This window comes from Notamacropus eugenii, chromosome 2, assembly GCF_028372415.1.
Source record: "Notamacropus eugenii isolate mMacEug1 chromosome 2, mMacEug1.pri_v2, whole genome shotgun sequence".
In the NCBI taxonomy this organism is placed as follows: Eukaryota; Metazoa; Chordata; class Mammalia; order Diprotodontia; family Macropodidae; genus Notamacropus; species Notamacropus eugenii.
The window spans coordinates 459,038,672-459,059,713 of NC_092873.1; the positions used below are offsets into that span (position 1 = coordinate 459,038,672).

Sequence of the window (21,042 nt, forward strand, 5' to 3'; positions counted from 1 at the left end):
GATCTCTTTGCCAAGTAGAGTGTTATAGGAGCCAAGAGCAACACTGTTTATAATATAAACTTGTGTATAAATTCTTACACAAGAGGATGGTGGAGGATCATGAGCAGTTCTGACTCATAAAAAGTAAGAATTATTGAAAGGTAAAATGAATTTACAGAAGCTAGACATGAGACATTATTAGGCCAGATAATGCTAAAGGGGTTTAAGGATGAAACTGGAAGTAGGTTAACAGGAAAAACGACAACAATAACAACAAAAAAACACATAGAAAAACATTCTTTTAAAATTTCCAAAAAACCAATTTTCTCTTTTGATGACTGGAGATGCTATATTTGGACTCTCGGTCACAGCCCCCAATATAAAGACCTGGAAATGATAGTAAAAAAAATAAAATCAAAAACAAGTTCAGTTACAAGGAACCAAATATATAGAGAAAAGTCTTTGTAGGAGATGACATAATTATGAAGGCATCGAGGGACTGATTCTCAAAATATATGAAAGGGGAAAATATCATATACTTGGGAAAAATTGCATATTGTTGAAAAAAGACAATCATATGACTTCTTTCCCATCTCCACAAAAGTCTTATGAGAATAATCTCTACACATGGACACATGTTTGATGAATGTCTAAGAAGGAATGAGAAAGGGTTTTGTTGTCGTTGTTAAAAAACAAAAGATTCTACCCTCCTTTCTTTTGTGGATGTTTATTCCATTCAGGTAACGATTTTCAGGTTTGTTTTCCTTCCAAAACAGTATAATTCCAATCTTTGTTCTTGACCCTTGTCTTTGAAAGGAAAAAAGAGAAGAGAGAGAGGAAGAAGTAACAAAGTAATCTGTAATCTAGCGATCTAGTAACCTGGATCAATGGGATCCTAAGACTATCCCTTCCTTTTCCTAATCCAGACCCTGATCACTGAGCCTTGAGCTTTCCGTTTCTTCTTCCAGTTTCATAGTCAGTCTTTTAGCTAAAGTTTATTTTGTCCACAACTATTTTGTCCCCAATGCCACATAATTTTACACTCCTTTGTCACTCTTATAGCCCACTTCTCTGTTTACTTTGCAATAGCTACCCTGTTCTTTCCACCCTGCCACACCTTCCTTGGTGCAAGGTTCAATCCTTCTATCCCCCACCTCTGTTTTTCTCGCTGTGGTGCACCAATTATAAGAAATGTTAAGTTCCTCTTCCTTCTCCCACTTTTTAAAGGTTATTTCTATTGTTTTTTCTTAAAAAGATCTTTAGAACATGAGTTTGACTTCCTTTGTTTCTTCATTTGTCTTTTGGGAAGGTGGGATTCTGGAGGAAAATAGTTTTTTCTCCCCCTTTCAAGTTGCTCAAATTGATTAGAACTTGGGTTTCACTTGTCTCTGTACTTTTTTATTTGTTTGTTTTACCTACACATAGCTCTAGTTTTTCTGAACAGACATTGGCTGGAAGTCATTGATTCTATTCATCCATTTCCTCTCCATTGATTAATCGCATCTTTACTGTTTGCTTTTTTTAGGTATAGGCTTTTTTATTTATTATATTCTTTCCTTTCTCATATTTCATACACAAAGGCGTAAACCTTTGTGATTAGGAGTTAGGCTCTTTGGCATGTGATTTGTCTCTTGTAGTTTTTCTTTTTTACCTCTATACTCTAGAAGCACATCTCTGGGTATATAAAAATTGGGCTTTTTTTTCAGATGGCCTATGGAATCTAACATTTTTACTATTTACTATGTTTCCAAAAATTTGTGCCCATTTTCTTCTTTGATTTCTGAAAATATGATAATCAGAATATTTGCTTCATCAATATATTCAGGGTAGATCACTTTCCTGTAAAATTATATATCTTCTCCTGATCTTACAAATCAGTTGTTTGTGAGATATTCCTGTATCCATCTAATCTTTTGATCTCATGTAGGAAGCCAGATGGCAGGTTAAGTATGATGATATATATATATATATATGTATATATATATATATACACACACACACATACACACGCACACACTCACACACATACACACAAATGTGTGTTTATGTTCAATATAGAGCCATATGTTTACATAGACATCAAGGATAATATATTAATACATGTGAAATGTGTACATGTAAATGTACATAAAATATATCAACATAATCTCATTGGGTTCTTTACTGCTTTTTTGACATTTAAATAGGTAAGCTCCAAGAAGGGAAAAAAAACATATATACATTGTTTTTACAGATTTCCTGTAGATTTTTATATTATAGTCTCCTCTGACACATTTTCACATTCTTGAGGAAACACCCGTTTCTACTTATTTTCAAGGTCAGTGATAGGGTCATGTTTTTCAAATAGCCTCTGGTGTAGGGCTAGGAACATTGACAAATAAAATGACATATATGGTTTTTCAAAATACATGCTCGAAACAGGGGCTTCAGAAAAAGTCTCTGTCTTAAGCCAAAAAAAGAGAAAGCCCCGTCTGAATATTTAGCCAGGAGTGATTTGTACCCAAAATAGCAGGAACAAGCTAGACATATTATTTAAAACACCAGTGACAGATTAATCAGTACAGCTTCAAGCTGTGCCAAATTCACACTCCATCAAACGTCAGTGTTTTTTTAACATCATTTCTGACAGCAATGAAAACCAGAAATCATATCTTGTAGTGGATGGTGCCTTATTTGTAGTATTTTTTTCTAAATAGATATGTTGGAAGACCTTAAGTTACTGCATTTTTTTCAGAGTTCTCTTACTTACTATCTAAAACGTATGGAACTCAACTCTTTCTTTTTTTACTGGCAATTCCCCAGATGCCAAAAATTAGGGTGGGCTCTTTTACCTCCCTCTAGGAAAGGGGTTCTTAAATGGAGTCCATGGGTAAATTGGAGGGGGTCCTTGAACCTAGATGTGAAAAAGTTATATTTTATTTCAATTGAATTGATTTCCTTTGTTATCTTTTATATTTTATTTCATTCATCATTCTAAGGAAGAACACATTAGCACACCAAAATGCCAAAGAGTCCATGACATCAAAAGAAAGTTAACTCCTGTGGAAGATTCTCAAAAACTATACTAGTGAAATACAAGTTCTAACCAGGCTTTCCTGGATGGAGGAGTTTCAAACATAGGCCCAGTGACAGAACCAATCTTGGGACCACCCTAGTTACATTGAAGAAAGGTTCATAACCAAAAGGATGGTCCAAAGTCTTTTCCCTCCAACCTTTTTTTTGTTCAATCCTTAGCCACTTAAAAGATGGTCAACTAAGATGTGACAGAATTGTAACCTCTGTCAATTGAGAAAGACAAAATCAGATTTCTTTTGAAATAATGAATAAAAAGATTCATATACAATGAATTTTGTATTATAAACTTTTGTCTTTGGCTGTGACACTACGAATGTAATACTGATGGAAAAGAGTAACTCTTTACTCCAATTATCAGTTAAGAAATAAGAGTTTAAAGTCTCCATAAGAGTTCAAATTTTAGATTTCATTATGTTTACAATACGTCAAGGTTGTATAAATATATTTGTAACTAATCACTTAAGTGACAGAAATTAAACACAGTTGTACCATCAAAATAAAACAACTGCATAATTTGGTAGAATTTTATAGCCTATTATGAATTTGTAAAACTTAGTCTTTTATAATAGATTCTCCAAAAATTCTTATATGTTATCATATTCCTGCCATTTTAACATAGAATTTAAGTATATTAATGAGTAATTTAAAGAACATGAAACAAATTACTATAGAGCATTTATATTCTCCATTGCCAGTAGTACTTTGATGGATCCATGATCTATTGATATGTTTACTTTCTCCACTGGCAAATATTTTAATAATTAATACTATTCATTCTAAGAAATTTTTGTCCATGTTCTTTCCATAAATCCCCAATAAAAAAATCTACCCTGTACCATAAAAACCTCTTTATACAAGGTGCAAACACACATGGCCAGCAAATGTGGCCATAACCAAATTAAAACGTAATAGTGAAATATTTAACAAAATAAACAATAAAAATCATAATATCGATCTTATTATACAATACATTAAAATTACAATGTAGATATTATGAAAAGTATATAATGTTAATATGCAGCTTTTTAAGAACTCGTAAGGATCTTTTTCTATTTGAACTTGACACCACTGCTCTGTAGTCCTCTTTGCCACATAAATATCTGGCAAGTTATCCAAAAGCAGTGTCGGCAGTGTTAACTAAACTCTTTTACTGAACCAAAGAGGAAAAAGATTTATCATCAATTCCATTTTTTCTTTAAATAAATTTCTATTTAAATCTAAGTGCATTAGTCATTACACAGAAGATATTTCAGAAATGAATATAATATACTAAGACTCAATGTTGTCAGTAAAATTTAATCACTTACTATCCACCTTGAACACATGGACGATTCTATCACATAGGTTTTATCAGTCGGGAGGGTGATGAAATCAGTCACAACTGGACAAGCTGGCTGAAAACACTGGATTCATTATTTTTCTACTCAATGTTTTAAAAAAAAAAAACATACAAACTTTACCTCATTGACTTGCTTTTTATCCAAGTGGAAAATCTGACCCGAACTTGTAGAAGCAATTTCTTCATATACTTTATAACCAATATGGCCTCTGTCATCACAGTCTCCTGTCAGCACAAACACCACCTGTAATCAAATGATTCCTAGCATAAGAATTTTAAACTCAAATTTATGGATAAGATAGGATAAAGGGGTCAAGCTTTTTAATGTCAGTAATTTACCTCTTGACCATTCCTTATTTTATATTTTGTACGGAAAACATATCTAAAAGTTGGTGCACAAATAACTTGTAAGTAACTTAATGGAAAGGCTCTTAAGCCTCTTGATAAGATGTATGGAGTAATATATGAAGTCAGAAAGATATGGGTTTAAAAATTTCCTCTGACACTAGTTGTGTTACCATGAACAATTCAGTTAATCTTTCAGTATTCTCAGATAACTTTCTGAGACAGGAAATGATGGATGAATTATGTATCTGATCCAGTTCTGAGAGTTTCCACACTAGAAGATCCTTATCAATGACATCAAAGTGAAAAGCTAACCCCGTCTCACTCAAAAAAAAAAGCAAACCCAAAAAATGATACATGAAGATTAAATGTCTGTCCATAAAGATGTATATAAAACCAGCATGTACACATATGTTTGAATGAGGGCTACTGCTTTGCACAAATACTATAAAGGTTCCACATAATGATCAGATCTCAGAAAGCATCTCCAGTACTACTTAAGCCTGGGGTCACATAGAGAAACCTTGGAGAGAATTTATACTTACTTGTGACTGCTTCTGTTGGATGAGTTGTAATACTTCATGAGTTAAGCGATAATCTTTGGATCGTGCATCAGTAAATACATATATAAAAGATCCAGGGAGAGAAATTTCCAGGGCAATTTTAATGGCCCCAATACTCATTTCTGGACAATCACCACCGCCCTGTTCAAAAGCACAGAAAAAAATGATTAGTGGAAAAGAAAGGCATTATCAAATATATTGGGATTCTTCTAATAAGCAAAGCGCTTTAGTCTTTTCTGGGTATGTCCCATCCAATTGGTCCCTTTGCAAGAAAAAAGTTATGAATAAGCTATAACATATTAATTTTTACACCCTAGCATGCCTCACACAGGTGGACATATGAAGGGCAACCAAATATTTCTGTATATGAGTGTTTTACTTAGAAACAGGAGCTTTCACTGATAGGAGTATGAATATTAATGATGGTGTTTGACATATATAAAAATATATACACACACAAATATACATATACATGTGCTATTATGTACTATTACATATGAATGTTACATATTTGTGTATATAGCACATGCATTACACACAGTAACACATGCTCTACACACAACAGCATTATATGTAAAATTCATTCCATAGGACATAAATTGGACCTATGATTTCTTTGGTAAAGGGAACTCTCAGGAAAGGAAACTCTCTCCACCTCTGCAGGTTGACACCTACTCTGTAATATACTGTCTTACAGAGTTATATAGGGTGACAGGGTTAAGTGATTTGCCTAAGGCAACAAAGCCAGCACATGTCAGCAGTCAGATTTGAATTTTCATTTTTCTGGCTTTAAGGTAAACTCAGTATCTATTTATGCTATGTGTACTACATGTACAGAAATGCTATATACCACATCATATATACTTGTATTAAAAGTTATGTGTATCCTTTCATTCATGCTTCTATACTCACAAACATGTTTTAACAGTATATTCAATTTTAATTAGTATAATATTGCATTTTGGCAGGTTTTGTTCAAAAAGTTCAGGTCAGCTATTTGGAACTTAGAATTAATTTTTCTTATAAAAACAACATTGTACGTGCTAGTAAAATTTCTAGGCTGGCTGAAGAAGCCTATTTAACCTGTTCCATAGCTGGTTCTATGATGGAGGACATGAAGTATGAGAGAGAGAATAAAGGAGAAGAGCCAGGGCATAAGAGCTTGAGGGGAGTGGCTAAAGGCTAACTCAGATAACAATTCTGAAACAGTTGATTGCTTTTGACATATTTTCATCTTTTCTGCATTCCTCTCTCAACCTTTATAAAAGTGGTTCATTCCCCAGACCTCAAGGGCCCTAAAGTTGCATTAAATCCAAAGCCAACAGTACTATCCCATCCACCCTCTTCCAGCCCCCAGGCAAATTACTCCATGCTCCAAATTAAATGCTTCCCATCCAGTCCCAATATAAAGTCATATAACCTCAGTGAAGCTGATTTCAAATAGGTGTAGAAGGAAACAATTTAATTACAGAATTCTAGCACTGTAAAAAATTTGAACTGGAAGGGACCATAGAGATCATCTAGTCCAGCCCTTCATTTTATCTACGTTAGATGATCTCTGGGGTCCCTTCCAGCTCTGGGTTCTGTGCAAAACAAACGCCATGAGCTCTGTTAATCTATTCCTGCTTCCAACAGCTACTTTCTTTCCTCTCCTTGTCTTCTGTCCCTCGCCTCACATATGCTCTAAGAATCCAAATTATTTTCCCCTTTCATGAAAGGCCAGCAGTATGACCATTCATTTGTAACAGCAGGAGTGTATTCACTCAATTAAATCTGACCCTATGAATTGGTTGCTTTAGTTTAGTTTAATTTTGTTTTAACCATCAATACAGAATATTGGATAATTACGAAAGTTCTATTAGGCTCTTTCTAACTTAAACATTCTGAGGCATTTATAGATTAGTCATTATCATCTTAAAAAGGCTTAAAGAGGCATCTGGCTAAGCCTATTCCAGTGACATTCACAGTGATGTCAATCAAGAGCCATGTTTCCTATATCATTAACCAAAAGCTATACACATATTGCCAGTTCTATAAAGTTTAGGATATTTTTTAAAAAATCTGTGATTTCATCACAAAGAATATTTCTTTTGACCACTGCACACAGCAACAGCTCCAGACTCTTCTAAATGGTTTTCACAATTTATTTTGGCCAAAAAATTCAAGTCTTGATGGCCAATCTTCTGAACCTTTTCAAATTTAGTTTGGCTGCTATTTGAATAACAGGAATAATTTGCCATTGGGTCTGCATTCAGACCTTTTCAACTTAGTCACACCTGCCAAAGGTCAGCTGGTTTAGTGAAGTGCCTTGAGTCCTTGCCATGTGAGGATCTTTTGAAGGAACCAGGAATGTTTGGGGTAGAGGAGAAGATCTGGGAGTTGAGGAGGGGTTATGATAGCCATCCTCAAGTATCTGAAGGACTTTCATAGAAAAAAGGATTAGACTTGTTTTGTTTGGACCCAAAAGAACCATTAGACAATAAAATGGAACCTCCTTCAGAGCAAGGATCCCTCCTCCTCATTTTTTTTTTTGCAAGTCCCCTGTGCTTAATCTCTTTGCTGACCAAAGAAGTCACTTGAACTATTTGCTCTAGTTTTATATTTCATGAAGACAAGAAGTATCTGGTCAACATTCTGTCTGTTAGAATCCTCAATACGTTAAGCGATGGTGACAGAGGCAGCCTGGCATAGAAGAAATGGCCTACCTCAGAGATCTAGGTTCATGTAATTACTGCCTCTGACATATATGACTGTGTGATCTTAGTCAAGTCATTTACCTCACTGCCCTCTGGTAATTCTAAGTCCATAGGATTGAGATACTGTGTAGTTGTTGATTTTCACTGTTAGAGGGAACCTATTCACCAGGAGTTTCCAGTCTGAAATTACAGGTTGGGTTTAAAATAAACAACAACGAAACTTAACATTAGTTATTAACCTATTTTCCAAGGTAAACTTCTAATATCTTTTCACTTTTACAGATCCTATTCTGGAGGATTTAATATTTTTAGTTTCTTCTCTATATCCTGAAGTATTTTTGTTTATCTTTCTCCAAAGTACACTGGTAAAATAGGATATCCTATTTTAATTGGTCTATGGACAATACCATGAAGTACAGATGCAGGAGAAATCATCGTGGCTAACTTTATTATAAGTGTACAATTGATACTTACAATATTAGTAAGTGGAAGTGGAAGGAGGGAGGGATAAGAGGATTAAGAGGGAAGTAGGTAAAGAGTTCATTAATTTTGGCATATGGCACCTGTTATTTTAAGACAAAAACACAATAAAATATAGAGTCAGTTAAGGAGATGACATGATAACTAAAGGGAAGGGTAGTGCTATCAAGGAATTAAAGTTAAGATCTGCTTGAATAAACTCCAAATGTAAATAAATCTTCACATGATAAATTAATACTTGGTTATCTACAGTGACTCAATCAGCATGATGATTTCATTAAACCTTATGCTATATAAAGAATTCGCACTTTGGTTTACTATATTGTTAGATTTCTATAATTCCTTTCCAAATTCTATATATCAAAACCCATTGGTTCTCTTAGTATATTTCAGTCTTTATCTTACTGTTACTTAGCCCATATTAGGTGCCTGCTGGGTACACAGGATCTTGCTGGTGGCTCCCAGAGTTCTAAAGTTGTGACCTTTGGCTATCATTATGTATATTAATGTTAATCTATGGGATAGAGTGGGGCTATGATACGTGCCAGGCTTGGATGTTAGTCCAGACACATTTACTAAGTGCCTATTGTGTCCCAGGCACTGTTGGGAATACAAAAAAGGGGCAAAAAATACCCAGTTCCTGCCCATTGACTAAGTCTCTAATAAAGTTCATGATAATAAAGTCAAGTTAAAGAGAATTCAGATGGAGAAGGATCAGATATCCATTGGATCATAGATCTATGACTGGAAGGGACCAAGTGTCATCTAGTCTCTCTGCTTCAGATAAAGTTACAAATTAGGAAACTGAGGACCAGGGAAGTTAAGTAAATAGCCCAAGGTCACATAAGCATTTCAGGTGGGATTTGAGCCCTTGAATCTTTTTTATTCCAGAGCCAATGGTTTTTAAAAAATTGTTTTATTTTTAAAATGAAATTTTCTTTTTACAGTGGCTTACTTAATAAGCACCAACAAATACAAACATTTCAATATGCAAAAATCCCCCAAGAAGTGAGCCTGCATAAGAAATTGTGAATGCTTATCAATAGTTTTTAAAGAAGATATATATATATTTATACATACACACACACACACACACACACACACACACACACACACACACACACTACATTTAACAAGGTTGTACTAAAAGGACCCTTTTGTTTGTATCCCCTTCTGCATTTTTTAATTATGTGCATTAAAAAAAATTATGTGCACAAATATATATGTGCATTTTATACATAATATGTGCATTATATATGTGCATACACATATCCTCCTCCTTCTCTTCCCCCACCCCCCCAAAGGGAAGGTACACCCCATGGCCAAAAGCTGCCTTTTTTTCCTCTGGGTTTACTGGCTACATTTCTTGCTCAAAGATAAGCCTCAAACCCAATTCACTCTGGAGCTCATAGACTGGACAACAAGTCCCCACCCACCTAGCACAGAGCGGATGTAAATACTAAATAGTAATTGTTTTCTCTTTTACCCGGAAACCCTGAGGGTCTTCCCCTTTCAGTTTGATTTTTTTTTTTTTATTAAAGGGGCCATCCTTTGAGAAACTACTTAAATAAGCCTATTCACTGAATGGGAGTATCTCAAAGTGAGAATGCTACAATGCATTCGAGGCCTGAAAGGGCCAGGGTTTCACATCCTGGGCCATCTCCAGCTGTCTTGATGAATATCAGGCCACTGGACACAGATGGCTCAGGAGAAAAAAGTGAGGCTGGTGACCCTTATTCAAATCAAAGTCAAATGCAAGTCATGTCATCACCTTGATGTCATGGTCCTCTTTGAGAACGAAGGACACACACAACAACAGCTTAGCCCATAAGTAACAAGTTTACCAACATCTTGCCTATAAGAAGACAGCCTCCTATACTCCAAAAATCAGACACCTCCACATGTCTCACATTAGAACTAGAACAGAACCTAAAAGTCTTCCACATTCCAGAAATGGCCTAATCCAGAGCCAATAGTAAACAAAACAAAACAAAACAAAACAAAATAAATAAATAAAACAGAAAGGCAATTTAAGTAATTGTGTGGATTTCAACAAAGAGCTTGAGGAGTTTGTTAAAAGCCCTTGAACTGAATGACCAAGAATCAATCCACCCAATGGAACAAATTTCAGCATCAGACCAAATCTTGAGTGGAGACCCTGGGAATGATATGTACCAATAAGAATTTTGTGAGACTGTAAAAATATTGATTCCTATGTTTAAATGGGTCCAGGAGCCCCCAATGCAGTCAGTCAGTCAATGACGAAGCATTTCTTAAGGACTAATTAAGTGGCGGGCACTATGCTAAACTCTGGGGATATAAAGAAGGGGTGTGTGTGGGTACAGAATTCTTGCTCTTAAGAGTTCATATTCTAATGGGGGAGAAGATATTCAGGATAGGTAGACAGACAGATATACACATACAGAGAGAGAGAGAGAGAGAGAGAGAGAGAAAGAGAGATCTCCATTTCTTCTCCTTTCCTCCTCTCCTTTTATGTATTGTCTTCCTGATTACGATTTAAGTTTCTTGAGGCTAGGCAATGACTTTTTGCTTGCATATATATTCTCAGTGGTTATGATATTATTGGTACACAGTAGGTACTTTATAAATGCTTTACCTATCTCTGCTATTTTCTCTTCCTTCAAGTCCTAGCTCAGTGCTACTTTCCAGAAAGTCTACCCTGATCTTCATGGCTAAAAGTAATTCCTGTTTCCTGGAATCTTTCAGTCAATCAATCAACAAGCATTTATTGAGCAACGGTGCTGAGAATTCAAAGAAAAAAGTTACAAGGTCTTTGCCCTCAAAGGGCTTCCATTCTTTTAGGAGACATAAACATGTACATATAAAAGTATATACAAAACAGAGACAAAGTATTTAAGAGAAAGTGGAATTAGCACCTAGGGAACTGAATGAGGAAAGCCCTCTCAACAAAAGCACTTGAACATAATCTTAGTGGAAACTAGGATTCCTAAGTGAGGAGAGAGGGTATTTCAGGTAGGGGGACAGCGAGGTGCAAAGGTATGGCAGTGGAAGATAGAGTGCCATGTATGTGAGATATTAAAAAGACCAATTTGGATAGATACCATCACAACCTATCAAAAATATATGCACAATTATGAAAGATCTCTTTTAGGAACTGGGTGGATAAGAACGCTCTTTGTCTTTAACTGAGCTTTATTTATGCAAATTCTCATCTTTTCTTAAGATAGCATTATGTTGTTTTCTCTTTGGTCATCATTATTTCCTCATCCGAATTCACTAAAAAAAAAAAAAAGCTATATCAATGGAAGCAATATCTATCTATATGGAGAATGTACGTCTTCATATGCTTTGGGTAGACATTCCCCTAACTCACTGATGGATTTGAGGCCCATTGGTTATCCTCAACATTGCTTAGCCCATTTGCCAATATAGGGTGTGTGTGGGTGTGTGTGTGTGTGTGTGTGAAACCATTTTTGAAGTTTTATTCTTTCGGCTACATTTTCAAACTCCATGATGAAATTTTCAATTTCTTCATCTTAAGCTTCTATGAAAGATAGGAAGTTATTTTGTGATTTTTTTCTGATCATATCCATAAAATGTTATTGCTATTAGAATTAAAAGAAAAAAGGAAATTCCAAAAGGTATAAGAATCACACTGCCATCCATCCAAAATGAAATTATGCTCATCTAAAAATTTTAATTGTCCATGTGATAAAAATCAGGGTTATTTGAGAGTGAAGATTTCACTACTCTTCTCGAGTTTTAGGCTTTTCATTGTCTCTGTCAGACTTACAAATATCCCCCAGCATAAACCAGAATCCTGAAAACTCAAAGGAATGCTGGCCAGAAGAATATGATCAGACTCTTTCATCTAAATAATTTGCATAATTCATTAACTTGCTCAAAAGAAGAAGTAAACACCACCTAGTCTAAGTATTTGATGCAAATTTTTCTAAAATGAGGTTTCATGATAACATAACCCAAACACACATTAATAACCTAAAGTAATTAGTACTATCATTTTCTTAATTACAAGTATCAACTCATTAAATATTAATAAGTATTGGGAAGGTAGTCCAATGGTATTGACATTTTGATGTTAAAGCACTTCAATATTAAAGCATTTTGATAAAGCACTTTTCAAGCAACTACAGGAAAATATCTGTAGCATATAGAATAAAATCCTTAAAGCACCCTTCTAAAAACAGGAAGACTACTTCAGCTAGTCTAAACTAGATAAAATGTAAACAAATGTCTATCAATATATAAATACTATTAAAGGCCATCCTGCCATGAAGGCAACCATCAAAAAAGAAACCTTAAATTTCAATCTTTCTGTCTCTTTCTGTTTCTCTTTTCAATATTATTCACAAAAATACAAAAATAGAAGATATACAAGAGGAAACTAGCATTAAAAAGGAATGGAAAAGGATTCTTGCCAAAGGTAGGAGTTTAGTTAAGACTTAAAGGAAGACAGGGAAATTAGGAGACTGTGATGAGAGGGAGAGAGCTCCAGGACAGTGAAAATGCTCAGTCAGGAGATGAAATATCTAGTGTAAGCAACAGCAAGGAGGAAGATGAGGTGAGGAGGGTACCTAGGTTAGGAGCCTAAGTAACTAAAAGGATGATAGCTTCCTCCATAGTAGTGGGGAAATTAGGAAAGGGAGAAAGATCAAGGGGAAAAGATAAAATGAGTTGTTTTGGATCTGCCAAGTTTAAGAATTCTACAGGACATATAGTTCAAATTGTCCAAGAGGAAGTTAGAGATGTGGCTCTGGAGATCAAGAGAGGTAGAGCTGGACAAATAAGTCCGAGACACTTCTGCCTAGCGATGATAGTTGCAACTGTGGAATTCAATGAGATTCAAAAAGAGGTCATACAAGAGATCATAAAAATGGGAAAGGGCCCACATGTACAAAAATATTTACAGCAGCTCTCTTTGTGGTGGCCAGAAACTGGACATCAAGGGGATGCCCATCAATTGGGGAATGGCTGAACAAGTTGTGGTCTACGAATATAATGGAATACTATTGCACTATAAGAAATGATGAACAGGAAGACTTCAGAGAGGGCTGGAAAGACTTATATGAACTGATGCTGAGTGAAAGAAACAGATCCAGGAGAACTTTGTACACAGTAACAACCACAGTGTGTGAGGAATTTTTCTGGTAGACTTAGTGTTTCCTAGCAAAGCAAGGACATAAAAAATTCCCAATGCAATTTTGAGGCAAAATGCCTTCCACATCTAGAGAAAGAACTATGGAACTGGATTGCAGAATGAAGCAGACCATTTACTTTTATATTATGTTCTGTTTTGTTTTATGATTTCTTCCATTCATTTTAATTCTTCTATTCAACATGACTAAGGTGAAAATGTAAAAAAATAAAATAAAATTTGGACCTCAGCACTAAAAAAAAAAAAAAAAAAGAGGGCATGTAGTCTTCACTTGGAGGCTTATATGATATCACTGTGTGAAACAGGATAGAGAGGAAAGAGAAGAGTCAGGATAGAGCCTGGGGAAAGGCCCTGTATGTAAAAAGGGATTAATTTGTTCTCTTTAGTCCCAAAGGACAGAGTTAAAAATTATGGATAGAAATTAATGCCCTCCCCACCCCCCCCCCCCACACACAAAGCTTACGGTTACTTTCTAACAATTGGAACTATCCAAAAGGAATCCATACCCCCAAATGGAATGGCCCACTTCAGAAAATAGTGGGTTTCTCTTCATTGGAGGTTTTGAAGCAAAGGCTGGATGGCCATTTGTTGAGTATATTGTAAAGAGAATTTCCCCCCACCCCCAGTATTGGTTAGACTGCATATTCAATGAAGTGCCTCTAATTTGAACTTCTGTGACTTTGGTACTAATATAAACCTAACCAAGTATTGGACTGCTCTGAGTCAACAGCACAAGAAATTTTAAGTATGAGGCTCCACAAAGAAAAGCACATTATTGTTTCAACCCTGAATTTTCCTCTAACTTCAAATTTAGCAGGGCAGTTGAAGCAAAACAATACTCCACAACCTTCTCGTTAAGTAACTGATCTCTCCTCCCTTGAAATAGTACCTTCTGACACTTTAGAATCCTTGTTATGTTAAGTCATTTCAATCAAAGGAATGTTTATGATGAAGAAAGCTGGCACTCACTCCACAGATATCATTCCAAACCAGAGACATTTCTTTTATTTCTCCCGTATCTGTTCTTGAAACATTCTTCTAATCATAAAACCCTCTAAGACGTAGCCTTTGACTTTTCTGGAGAAACCAACAGAAAGTCTCAAGGCAGCCAGTAAATGGAGGATGTTAAGTTAAAAAGGCAACATTTTACCTCACATATGTCAGAAATTCATGCTGGCAATGCTCACACATCCCAAAGGAGAGATCGATATAGACCACTTAATTTTTTCCTGCTGTTGCAAAGCTGGTGTCTCTTTTTTAAAAAAGATCACTCTGCCTTGAGATCCACGTTTGCAGACAGAGGTTTTTATTATAATTGCTTTGACATTCCTTTTTTTAGGAACATAACATTCTTCTACGTGCACATGCACAAAATTATACACTCCAAATTGTTGTTACCTTGCAGCTGAGAGTTTATCAATGTTTAAACCTTTTAACTGAAATGAGAGTGTCAAAGTGGTCCTGGTAATTCTCTTGCTGTTTAGTCACACTGCTTGCCTGTTATTATCACAAATATAATTTCCTACAATGGAAAGTAAGGATTCTCTGCCATCCTCCACCTCAAAGCATTAAAATACAATGCTTTGATCCTTAAAATTCTCCATTTTGCCATTTCTTTTTTATATCCTTAAACATTTAAATCCTTTCTGACCCAGAGAGTTACATTATTTATAGCAAGGTTTAAATTTATATATTTGACTGGATGCTTTGGGTTTCTTTTCAGATTGAACCACTTGAGGCACTGGGGAATTCAGAAATTCTGTTTCTAACATCTTCTTCCTACAGATATTGACTTGAGTCTACAGTGCTTGGGAAGTAGTATACAGAGTCCTAGAATTGGTAGCAGGAAGCGCTAGATCCCTATCCTGCCTTAAATAAATCTAGCAAGTGACCATAGGCAAGTCACTTAACTGCTCTGAGTCTTAGTTTCCTCATCTGCAAAATGAAACTCAGACTAACTGAAATGAGTTCTCATGGGCTTGCTGAAAGGTTCAGTTGAACAACTATATTGAAAGTGCTTTGCAAAATTTAAAAGTGATCTATAAATATCAGTCATTTGTATCATTCCCAACTATGGGATTACATACAAGTATAGCTTTCTGAGGTTCTACCTGCAATAAGTAGTGGGCTTTGCCATAGACATTAAAATTGAATAAAACAATTTTGCCCTGGTAAAACTTTCCCTCTTCCCATAATTTCCCCCATAAGTCACATGGTATAATGGTCATGAAGTTGTCCTTGGAGCCAGAAAAACTGAGTTCCATTCCTGCCTCTGACACACACTGACTGTGTAACCCTGGGCAAATAACAACCTCCCAGTGTCCCAGGGAATGAAAACTAGAGGTTCCAGAGACATACTGGATTAATTTCTTCCTCTATCAATGAAATCGCAGCTTCAATCCTTATCCCTAAATTTTCCTTACCAAAGTTTTCATTTTTAAAGAGATAATGTTTATAAAACAGAATTTTGGATGGTATATTATTTCAGATAAAAAAATTTATAGATAATTTTATTTGATCTAAATTCTACTTATCCAGCATACACAGTAAGGCAATTCACCAAATAAAACTTGCCTGTTACCCATTTGCACTAACCACAAAGAAAATCAGATCCCACACATACCAACAATGAAACAAAAATGGCTACCTTTATTGAAGGGAACCTGTGAGGATGAGAATGTTTTCACTTTCTCAAAGCATGGCCAACCCAAACATTCAATGAGCTACAATTCCCAATGAATGATAAAGAATACTTTACTGTTCAGGGAAAAAAATAAAAAAGAAAACTATTGTTTCAACATTTTCCAGTGGAAATAAAACTAGCTAATTATTATAGAAAGAATTCCAGTTAACAAACTCATTATTTGTGCTATTTTAAAACTTTAAGCTATTTGTTTAGTCTTTTGCTCTGATCAAATAAGATATGAACATATTTGATAAAACTTGCTTTCTTGCTGATATGAAATTTGAGGTCTGAAATATTCACTTTTATTTACTAATGATCTATAATCAAAGCAACATTTTAAGGTTTTACTGTAAACCAACAAACAAATAACTTCAAGAATAGTAACAAACATAATTTGTTAATTTCTTAATTGTTTTCCCTACTGTGAACATTAACCATTATGTAGTTTTTTTTTAATCTTAAAACTCAGCTAATGTTGTAGAATCAAACACACACACAAATAGTATTGACACAATTAACAATAACAGCTGTTCAAAAGTTAAGAAAATTTGGACTAAATTAATGGAATTTTTGAACCTACAAATGCTGATCCAGATTTCTGGACTTAACAAGTGTGGCTATAAACCCTGCAGAATCAGGTTGTCACTGTTTCAGTTTTTTATTCCCTGGAGCTGTACTACAAGAGAAAAAAAAGTTAAGAACTATTCTTTGACAATATTTCAGCCCTTCTCCATTGGATCTGAGTCCATAACTGAAGGAAGGATATAATATTAAAATTCATAACTCTATAAAAAATCATTAAAGCCTCTCAAGTTTATACTTCCATCTCCAGAAAGGAGAAAGTCTTTTTAAAAGATGGTTGGATGGAAGGTTATTTTTCTTATTCATCCCTCTCAGTCTTCTCAGCTCTCTGCTTTCACACCCGTAAAAGATATATTCATTCACTCATGTTTGTAATGTCTAATCCTTTTTTTCCCCCTCATATATCATCATAACTGGAAGGAGCCACATCAATAATTTAGTTTAGCCCTCTCATTTTACAAAGAAGAAGACTAAGACCTAAAAAGACAAATGACTTGCCAAGATGACACAGTTAATTATTGTTAGAAGAAGAATCAATATCCAGGTTTGCAGATCTACTACTGAATCTAATTCTTTTGTATTATATTTCTTCATTTAAACATCAGCTTTTAAAGATGTGGGAGAGTTAGAACAAGAATTCATTGTTGGTGGAGCTGTGAGCTCATCCAACCATTCTGGAGAGCAATTTGGAACTATGCCCAAAGGGCTACAAAAATGTGCATACCCTTTGACCCAGCAATATCACTTCTAGGTCTCTATCCCAAAGAGATCATAAAAATGGGAAAAGGACCCACATGCACAAAAATATTTATAGCAGCACTCTTTGTAGCTGCCAAAAACTGGAAATTGAGGGGATGCCCATCAACTGGAGAATGGTTAAATGAGTTGTAGTGTACAAATGTAATGGAAAACTTCTGTACTATAAGAAATGACAAACAGGCAGACTTCAGAAAAGCCTGGAAAGACTTATATGAACCAATGCTGAGTGAAGCAAGCAGAGTTAGGAGACACTCTACACAGTACAAGCCACAGTGTGTGAGGACTGTTTTTGATAGACTTAGCCCTTCGCAGAAAGGCAAGGACCTAATACATTTCCAAAGGATTCATGATGCAAAGTGCCATCCACATTCAGAGAAAGAACTATGAAGTCAGAACACAGAATGAAGCAGGCTATTTTCTCCTTTGTTATGTTTTGTTTTTCTCATGGTTTTTCCCATTCATTTTAATTCTTCTGTGGAACATGACTAATGTGAAAATGTGTTTAATAGGAATGCATGTGTAGAACCCATATAAAATTGTATGCCACCTTGGGCAGGGAGGGAGAGGGAGGGGCAGAAAATTTGGAACTTATGGAAGTGATTGTTGAAAACTGAAAACAAATACATTAATAAATTTAAGGGGAAAATCACTTTTTACAAGGAGATAAAGGGGTATAACATAATAGAAAGTATGATGATCAAATCAGAATTCTACCTACATGTTTAAGAAATATTTCCTTCAAATTCAGAGGCTCATTAGCAATCTACTATCTCAAGGAAATTAGAAGGGAAGAAAACAACCTGTGCCCCTTCCAAATTCTCTTGATTGTGATCAGAGGAGAAAATGAATTCCCAGCTGCCATCAGTCCCCATGACTTCCAGAAAGGTAGTTTAGCCTTTAGGCATTAAGTGGGAAAGAAGCAAGTTATTATACAAACCAAAGTGCTCAAAGCATCTTACCTTATTATGCCATTTGATCCTCATCATAACCTTCTGAGGTAGGCGTTATTATAATCCTTAATTTATAGATTCAGAAACTGGGACTTAGCCCAGAGTCACACAGCCAATAAGCGTCTGATGCAGAATTTAAATTCAGGTCTTGTGCTGTAGCCATCATGCTCTAATGGCTGCCTCACTACCTGAGTCATAGGACTCTAGGAGGAGAACGTTTTATAAATTATCACAGTACTAAATAAATATGACCTATTATGACAGGCATTACTGTTAGCCTGCAACTAAGCACAGGAAAAAAAAGCTTCCCCACCCTTTGGATAAACAAGGCTAGCTAGTGATGGCCAGGGGAGGAAGGATCAGGACTGATATTTAACCTGGAATATGAACTATCATCAGCTACTCAAAGGGAACCGCTGTAGGAGAAATAACTAAAAGTAAAATGTGAAGACAGTTAGGCATTTCCAAGAGAAACATGATATGATAAAATATGCCCAAAGGATCAAGTTGTTTTTCAGTCTAAGATTTTATTTGAGTCTGGACATGGAACAAAAAGAAGACCCCCCATCATGGTCTATATTTCCATATCTATTTTACCTGTCATAGTTTGCTGACAGTAATATTTTCAAAGTGCTAAAGGTACTTTAGACTAACTAAAAATACTTATGTAGTACTGAAAAGACAGACACACTTGATCATAAATGTTGTTCCTCAAATGGAAGGGGGAAAATATCCCTGCAACCTCAGTTATTTTGATAATTATGTTTTAAAGATTAATCCCTTAAAACACCAGCAACATTAAACTGATATCCTGTCAGGCAAAAAATAAGAGGTCATAGATTAACATGTATAATTTGTGATGACCAAACTTCATCCCAGAGCCAGGTGATAAAATGCTCTTGTATTGGAGCGGCACTTTACAGATGCAGAATGGCACATCGTTGTCACTTGACCGTTCAGCTTTGTTGAAGTATTTTTCTTTGTTATAAGGGAAGGTTCAGTGCAGGGTTTGAGATAAACCCAGATTTGATTGTGGCATAAAAACACAAGGCATCAACAAAACTTTATTTTTGATGCTACAGTTTCTAAGGATAGGATGCTGTATCAGGGGAAGGAGAATTTAACTGAAACTATGAGAGCCTAAGAGAGCATGAAGTGAAGTGATGGGCTCTGTCAAAATCTTAGCGGAAAAAAGCTTGTCAAAAAGAAGACCAGGAGACTAGAAACTACACTTTAAAAAGCAAGCCATCTCACACATTTTCCTCTTCTATTATCTCATAAATGTTTAAATTCTTTTCTCCCTATTTTCCATCTGTTTTAAAGAGGGAACTTGCATTTGAGTCAGTTGAACTCTCTATGTAGCTCACTGTGAGGATCAAGTTTTTACATGATGCAATTATTTTAATAACCACAGTATGTACCCTTGCATTGAAACTGGCTTGCCCAACTGTACTTCCTAACGAACCTCAGTTCTAATTTTGCCTATCCCAGTGTCATGACCTGGCATTTGCTTTGGCTGCACATTCTATACATACATATACACATATATACTTATACATGTTTATTTATTGTTAATTCATGATCTATGTGACTAAGTTCAATATAACTAAAGTCAACTGAAAGGTGATGACTCTCAGTTATTCTTCCTCTTGAAATGCACATGTGGAGCTCCACAACCAGGGAAGTAGAATGTACACATGGAAACCATTGCTCCAAGTTGAAATGTACATCTAAGCAGCATGAAATAAATCAAAACTCTTACAGAGTTCTAATGAATCAGTGACACATACTGGACTTCATCACTCACAAAAAGCATTACATGGAGGTACTACGGATACAATAAGAATCTTTTAGAGTCTCTAAAACCAGAAATCTCCATAATCAAAACAATGAAAGATGTTACATACAAGGCATTTCATTATGCATGACTCCTACTGCAGACTGATACGCATATAAGCTTTTAGAAGATGATGTCTGTAGCTTCAAATAACAGCTTGAACCTCAAATCCCTAGCACTACCTGTAATAGCTCTAATCTTATTCATTCTAAGACTTTTCCTTATAGAACAAAGTATCTGATCTCTAGGAGATCTCAGCAGAAGCCAACCCCACTTTAAGACTGATGGATAGGTAGCCTTCTCTATTCTCAAAATATAATATGTAAATTTTACCTTATCTTTAAAAAAATTATAAGTTTTTGAATGTTAATATAATAATGATATATAATGAATCCTCGGGAAAGCAATACTTTTATAACAAAGTAGATTCTATCTTATATTTTAAAAATATTTTTTTCATAAAAATTGAATTTATAAAAGCAAGATCATTTATTGTATAGCCCAAAATAGCTCTTCTAATAGTTTCCATTTGAACATTATTTATGAGATTGGGAAAGTCTGCCTTCAAAAGCACCTTCCCCACCTGTTTCCTC

At 35.2% G+C, this 21,042-nt stretch overlaps 1 protein-coding gene across 3 annotated transcripts in view; it reads right to left on the reverse strand.

The window, feature by feature from the left end:
* HMCN1 (hemicentin 1) overlaps nucleotides 1–21,042 on the reverse strand; it is a 487,951-nt gene that overhangs the window by 350,048 nt on the left and 116,861 nt on the right. For all 3 annotated transcript variants that reach the window (XM_072648379.1, XM_072648380.1, XM_072648381.1), the window contains exons 3-4: nucleotides 5,284–5,442; nucleotides 4,515–4,637 (exon numbers count right to left, since the gene is read on the reverse strand). In XM_072648379.1, coding sequence (XP_072504480.1) covers nucleotides 4,515–4,637; nucleotides 5,284–5,442 — 282 coding nt within the window. The remainder of the gene's footprint in view (nucleotides 1–4,514; nucleotides 4,638–5,283; nucleotides 5,443–21,042) is intronic.